The sequence below is a fragment of the Protomyctophum bolini genome (assembly GCF_963924005.1).
Source record: "Protomyctophum bolini genome assembly, chromosome: 3".
Lineage (NCBI taxonomy): Eukaryota > Metazoa > Chordata > Actinopteri > Myctophiformes > Myctophidae > Protomyctophum > Protomyctophum bolini.
In genome coordinates, this window is record NC_137864.1 from 38,706,682 (window position 1) to 38,714,467 (window position 7,786).

Consider the following 7,786-nt stretch of genomic DNA (forward strand, 5'->3'; position numbering starts at 1 on the left):
CAATATGTCTGTGAGATGTTTTGGAGTAGAAGTAAAAGTACTGCACATTTGGAAATGCTGTACTTAAGTAGCCTACAGTCCTGGACAGCTGCAGAAGGGGATTAGCCTAGTTGGGTTGGAACAGGAGAGTCTGACAAATGGATGGAGAGAGGAGGCCCTCTAGTGGCGGAGTCAGGTATAGCAGTGATGGACAGAGGGCGCAAACATCACACACAACATCACACATCATCATCATTCATCACATGATGAAAGGTCAGAGGACAAAAAGGGAGCAGAGCATCTGAGAGTGATTGACGACATAGGCTACTGGAAATCATTCAAATGGCACAAGCAGAATGAAAAGGATGTGTTGTCTAAAAATGTGAAAACGGGGCCAAACACAGACTGACTAGACCTGGATTGTGTTGAGCTTTTTCCTACTTGTGTTGTCGCGCCCCTCATGAGCAAACCTGACTAGACCTGGATTGTGTTGAGCTTTTTTCATGCTTGTGTCTCATGAGCAGACGTGGAGCAGACCTGTCCTTCATTCAGGCGATAACGCATATGTGTTAAATGCACCTTTGCCCTCTATGCCCTCACTACCGCATACCTGACTAACTACCTAAAAATGACCTATACACGTATTTTTTAATATTCTTTGTGGTGATTTTAATTTTGTTATTTGTATGTGCGTGCGTGTGTGTCTTCCAGGTTAGAGAAGGATAAGGTTGTTCTAAGCCCCTACGTCTACATATCCTTCAAATCAATTGCGGCGTCACTGCTCTGAATAGAGAAGTGGTGGTCAGCATGTGCAGGATGATCTACAAGTTCCCCTTCGACTCTCAGTCCTGCAACCTCACCTTTTCCTCTGGGATACATCTCAGTAAGACAACTGTGTGTGTGTGAGTGTGAGTGTGAGTGTGAGTGTGAGTGTGAGTGTGAGTGTGCGTGTGCGTGTGCGTGTGTGTGTGTGTGTGCGTGTGCGTGTGCGTGTTCCTACTAACTACTCAACTCACCATAGAATTCGAATCACAATACTCAAATCACTACAAATGACTGAAAAAGTCTGCCTGGAGAATATAGGGATGGGATGGGAAATAAATGAATGTCATGATTAGTGTGGTAAAAAATATTGGGATTAACGATAATATCGTTTATATTATAAGCGTGATTTGCAGGGTTTGTAATTGATAGAAATGAAGTAAATACTCCTTAAAAACAAAAACTTAAAAATGTGTTAATCACTTGATCCCTATTCTGGACAATTGTTTGCCAAAGATATCCAACCTACAAGCTCACAACGCATTGCAAGTTACGCAAATCAATTTGTGTAACTGTGGAATAAGTTCCAATTGCGCTCTTTACAGGTCCGTTTAATGAAGTATAGAAGGTTTAAGTGGAACTGAATTTGCATCTCAACAAATTAATTTCGTCCTTGTGTAGCCAATGGCCATATGAGTCTGACGGAGGACAAGTTCACAATAAATCTAAATCTCTGTGATACGATTCTTTTTCAGCCATTTGTTATATCACGATAAAACTATAATAACGAGTATCGTCCCATCCCTAACCTGGAGTGTGAATGACCTTGTTGTTTCCTTCTCCGTTCCTTTACCTCCCGACGAACTGGAGCTCAAAAACAACTTGGAGAAGAACGACCTCAGACTTATAACCACCATGATGATTAGAGAAGAGTATGGCTGGATGTTTGAGAACTTCACGTGCATGGAAACCAACCAGACGGATTACAGAGAGCACAGCATTGTCTACACTGTAGGTATCGTTAGGTAGGCTACGCACGTTGAAGACCCCTGCTCTCTAGCCGCTAGCGAGCAGGGGTCTTCTATGTTGTTCAGGTCAAGGACCCCAGCTTAGCTGAGAGAGAGAGAGAGAGAGAGAAGTAGGTAACCCCCCACTACCTATTGTATAACAATTGTGTTGCAGATTAAACCTTTTCCTATACTTGTTTGACAGCACTATCATCAGTTTAGTTTTTAGTTTTATTTATACATTGCCATTCTCTGGTCTTCTTTCGACATCATTTGTTCAATGGCACTCCCCACCAATGACTTCTGTTGACGTATTTTGATGTTTTTATTGATTATGTTTGATCGCACTCTTCACCAGTGTCTGAATAGCTCTGGGTTGCTAGGCGATCGAGTAAAACGTAACTTTTCTACATACATTTATCTCCCCCTGGCTCCCCTGTAAAAAAATAGCTAAAATCATTAAAACTAAGAAAAAAAAAAAAAAAAAGAAGAATGGACACTCATCTTTTACTTTCTCTAATAACAACCTAAAACATGAACCTTGGTTGAAAAAAACTAAAACAAACTTGTCCCTTAAACACACTTAAAACCCTCATTACTGTAAACTTGACCTTTGGCTCCGTACTTGGTTCGCTCTTTTTTCCCCTCTACACCTAACCTCATAGCCATATCTGCTATATTTCAGGCGAATGTGCCCTCCACAATAAGGATGCTCGGCTTCACGTGAAAAGAAGTTCCTATTACATAAATATTTGCCGCCACCCCCTGTAATAAGTGAGCACCCCTGTTGAAGGCCCATGGGATTGCGTGTTTCCTGACCTTCGGACGTCTCCTCCTATAGGTCACCATGAAGAGGAAGGCCGTCCTCTACATCGTCAACTTCCTGTTGCCTGTTCTGTGCTTCCTTCTTCTAGACATAGCGTCTTTCCTGATCTCGGACGGCAGCGCAGAGAAGCTGAGCTTCAAGGTCACCGTGCTGCTGGCCGTCACCGTCCTACAGCTGATTCTCAACGAGATCCTGCCAGCCACGTCCAACAGAATGCCAATCATAGGTAAACGTAACGCTGATGGGATTAATTTAGCGCTGGCCCAGAAGCAACACATCCAGTTCTGCTTACAGAGTTAGGCCCCGTCCACACGTAGCTGGTTATTTTTTTTAAACTTTTTTTCAAAATCTTTTTTTAAACTCCGGCCAAGGTGTAGATTTTTTTTAACTCAGTTTATGCGTCAGGACAAGACAAACTGAGGTTTTTCTGGCTCCACCACTTTCGATATGTTTTCGTGTGGACGGAGAGAATTTTGTAAACAGGCCCGTGTTGACGAGGAAATAAATAAAAAACAATAAGTATACGTGTGGACAACGTCTTTATTTCGTAGACCAAAACAACAAAAACTGACTAATAGCTATGATGGTCTCAAACTATAAAAACTTGTCTAAAATGTGTTTTAGTGTTTGGTCCAACAGTCCGGCATTAGTCCGACTACCCTACCCCAACCTAGCCCTAACCTCACAAGGAATTAAGCCACTGGTTAGTTTTAACCTGTCATGCATGTCGGGAGATACAGGTTAGTTTAAACCTGCCACAGGTTATTTGTAACCAGCCATGCATGTAGGGAGCAACGGTTTTGTCGGACTAATGCCTGTCGGACTGTTGGTATGTCTAACCAACCTATGCACTGGCCTATGCCTGGTTGCGTGCAGCCGTCACATTCAGAAAATAGATCTACAAGCTCACAACACTTCTGTGCTGTGTTTTTGGTAGCCAGTTTACAAATCAAGGCCTTACAACACCATAAGACCCGCCAAAATTCGGTATATTTTAGTCGATTAAATCAATACTAGAATGGCGGTTGAGGGCGCGCAGTGACCACCCCGTCTCGGGGCCCACTGTTGTTGTCGGACCTGCTGGGGCGGGACGAGTAGGACGAATGCTCCCGGTTGGGGAGATAAAAGATGCATGTTCGGTACCTGCTTGGTCCCGAGGTTCGGGACCCATCCCTATACAGCACAAAGTATTATTTGATGCAATGTATTAGCAAGGTATTTAGACATTATTATGATTGCACGTTATGCTTACACTCATCAAATTGTGTCCTGCTCACAGCAATGTACTGCTGTGGGAGCTTTGCCCTGATGTTGCTAAGTCTGCTGGAGACGATTCTAGTGGTGTATCTGTTGGAAAAAGACTCCCAGAAGACAGAGACGGACAAAGACCACAACCTGAAGGAGGACAAGGCCCGAGGCCACAGCAGTGACCGAGGTGAGACAATACAACACTGTCAGGAACTCGGAAGCAAACACTGGAAACCAAGGAGAACAAAACCCACATTAACACAAGCACACATCATAAACATAAACAACATCTCAACACATTCTGAACAAACGTGACAATGGACCCCAGGTGCACCGTGCACACCCAGGACCATAGTCCTTGCCTGGTCCCAACTGGCCATGATTCACATTGGCCTTGACTCTTCCACATCCGAGTACACTTCATTCAACAGTATTCAATGCTTTCACATTGCATCGATCCATATCCGGTCCCAAGACTACCTACAAGCAGTCCCGGGAATGGTTGGGTGATCCACTCCCGGGAACGGTACGCAAAATTCACACTACCGCAACATCTGTCAAGTGGTCCCGAGTGTGCACCCGGTACCATAGTGTGAAGCTGCCCTCAGAGGCACGTTACCCAACTATAGGCACGGCTGTAGGAAATCAGAGTCCAAAGTGGCAAAGGGGGGCTGGGGGCATTGGGCAACGTCACAATACCCTATTTGTAATATTGTGAGTCATATAATTCTCTATATGTGGACTGTTTGTCGTTTCAGAGAGGAGGTGTAAGTGGTGTCCATGCTTTTACAATGTCCCTGGTGGTGATGATGGAGACACGAGCTTCAGACTGCGGCTGAAGAGGTTAGCATGATGCCACTATTGTTTGTACATGTCACCATGTGTGTAGTGCAGTGGTTTTCATCCAGTGGTCTAGGTCTAGTTTTAGAAGACGCAAGAATTGAGACCACAACAAATCCTAAGGTTAGATAATTTAGTGAAGAATAATTCAATTATAGAATATGTTTGTGATATTCAGAGTTTACAACCTTATAAGCTCACAACATGTCTGGTCTGCAACAGCTGTGCTTGTTGATCGGCTATTTTCAGTGTGTGGCCCCGTCATTATGACGAAGTATACATTTGCATATAAAGCGTTCTTCTATTGATTCGTTTAGTTCAAGAGTAGCCTATTTCCTTTATAGTAGGGACTAGGGGTATTAAGTGAAAAATCCATGCGCAGCGGATAAATGCATGTAATTTGATACAGATGTCTGTTGGGTCACCCTAAAACATCCTAGAAGAAGTGTCCAAACAAATCTTAAACAGGAACTGAGTTGTGGACAATATTCAAAATAGCCACGTAAACTAAAAAAAACACCAATTATGAATTTTGTCCATAACTCAGCTCCTGTTTAACCCATTTTGGGCGGGAACCCCTTTTGGTGTTTTAAACATTATGTTATAATTTAGCTATTGAAAAATGTACTTACTTACTTACTTACTTAGAATTGGCTTAGAAATTCCACAAAAACAAAAGAGTCTTGATGAATTCAAGGCTTCATGGGGTGAGTAATTGATAGGGGAAAAAAACATTTTGTCGTTCAGACTTCATCGCACGAACATGTCACATGTATTGTAAATAGAAGATCTACAAGCTCACAATGAGTTGCAATAACGGGACACATTACGTAGATCTGGTATTTTGGCTACACTATCACGCAGACGAAGCGGTTCACTTTATTTGTTATTTCACATGTTTGCACATAAAAGGTGAGGTCAAATATATTCTCGATAAAGATACACTTTGGATCTTAAGTTGAAAATGTTTTGGAATGGGGTCCGCAGAACTTCTTCCACCCAGATGGGACCCAGACCAGTCAGTCCACACACAGGATCAGAAGCTTTTGCAGGGAATAATGAAGGAGATCTTCGGTCCAAAGAATACATCTCTGAAAAAGTCAAAGACACAAAAGATACACTTTTTTTTAATAACCTGTTGCATTTCAAGGACCCCAGTTTGAGTTTGTTGCAGAAACCTCTCATCTCCAATTCTCCATGTTTTAACTTTTTACGAGGACCAGGAAAATGGCTCCTCGTCCATTTCTCATATTCCGCTATACTGTACGTATATTTGGTCCTCACAAGTGTAAAAAAATAAAAGTATGCACGCACGCAGACACACACACACACACACACATGCGCGTTACCTGGGACAGCAGAGCAGTTGGTAGAGGTTACAGTAGCAGATGACGTCACAGCCATTTCCTTCCCAGTAGTGGTTGCGCAGAGAGCTGACCGGTCTGATCACCACCTCCTCTGTCCCCCCACTGGCCACACTGTGACAGTCCCTGTCCCTCACGGCCTATTGGAGGAGAGAGGTGGACACAGTGTTTATGTGACAGCCCCTGTCCCTCACGGCCTATTGGAGGAGAGAGGTGGACACAGTGTTTATGTGACATTCCCTGTCCCTCACGGCCTATTGGAGGAGAGAGGTGGACACAGTGTTTATGTGACAGCCCCTGTCCCTCACGGCCTATTGGAGGAGAGAGGTGGACACAGTGTTTATGTGACAGTCCCTGTCCCTCACGGCCTATTGGAGGAGAGAGGTGGACACAGTGTTTATGTGACAGTCCCTGTCCCTCACGGCCTAATGGAGGAGAGAGGTGGACACAGTGTTTATGTGACAGTCCCTGTCCCTCACGGCCTAATGGAGGAGAGAGGTGGACACATTGTTTATGTGACAGCCCCTGTCCCTCACTATTGGCTGATAGTGCTGATAACGGATGATTTCGCCTATTCAATACAGAGATAACGGTCGAATGGGGTGGAGAGGTGAACAGTTGGACACAGTGGCCCTCATGTCACGTTCTGTCCCAGAACGTCCCATGCCTGGTCCGCCACCCTTATGTTCTCTCCTACCTACCCTGTTGTATTCCCCTCCTCCTCCACCCTACCTGAGAGACAGTTTCCTGCTGGGAACACAGCTGTGGACTATTGTGCCAATTATTGACTCTGTGATTTAAGTGGTGTGTTTGCTGGACTCTGTGTCGGTTTATAGTTTGGTTCTACGCCAGCATTGCGCTGCTGTTCCTGTATGTTTTAGTTCCTGCCCTGTGTGGCGTATCCTGTGTTCTTTTGATTCCTAAGTTAAGTAAAGTGTTTTATACCAGTCATTCTTGTGTTCGATCTCCTGCTTGGTTCCACACACATACTCCGGGTCGGCAGCCTGACACCTCATTTATCAATGGAGCGTACAAACCGCCTTACATTTTTGCCTAGGAATGACCTTGGGTGAGATTTATCACGTTTCACCATCGGATTCATTCATTCTGTGGATTTTCTGTGGTCTGGGGTTTTCTGAATAATTAGGCTAACCGCCTGTGGACGGTGATGTCACCGCTCTGCTATGGGCACTGGTTGTAATGGTACGACCAATTGTTCTGGAAGCTCTTATGATAGCTGCTCTATGCGCAGCATCCATATTATTAAGAAACTGGGCCTGTTCCTTCCGTCCTTGATACTACCAATGAGAGGCTCTGTTCCATTATGGTCGAGTCAAACAGAGTCGGGGTGCTGATATTGTGCATGTTGGTTCACTGGAAACACTCAAAGTGTTGTCCAGCGACCCTCATCATGGTTCCTTGAGGGTCCATATGGTTCCAATTGTACGCTCTCAGAGTTACATTTGTGTGGCATAAAAAGTTGAATTGTGGAGATTTGTGGTTTCTGCCCAAAACAGCAATGCAGGAAATATGTCATGCTCTCTCACCTTCTTATAACAGGACATGCGATTGGCCGGCACCCCGCCACACCTCAACAAGCCCACCAATAGGACGGCAATCAGAAGTCCTGTCTTCATGCTGACTGGCTGTGAAACAGACATTCAGTTGGATTGGTCGGTAAACAGGTGTCCGATTTTTTTATTATAATGATTATTAAGAGGTTTGGTATTTGATTGAGTTTTAGATTAGTGTTTCTATTT

At 44.2% G+C, this 7,786-nt stretch overlaps 1 protein-coding gene across 1 annotated transcript; it reads left to right on the plus strand.

Moving 5' to 3' along the window:
- Positions 1 to 1,590: 1,590 nt before the first annotated feature.
- Positions 1,591 to 7,786, plus strand: LOC308313016 (CHRNA7-FAM7A fusion protein-like). The gene is made up of 5 exons (XM_080759860.1): positions 1,591 to 1,752; positions 2,590 to 2,800; positions 3,854 to 4,009; positions 4,581 to 4,665; positions 7,587 to 7,786. The coding sequence occupies exons 1-5, from the start codon at positions 1,657 to 1,659 to the stop codon at positions 7,666 to 7,668; spliced, it is 630 nt and encodes a 209-aa protein (XP_080615986.1). The 5' UTR covers positions 1,591 to 1,656; the 3' UTR covers positions 7,669 to 7,786.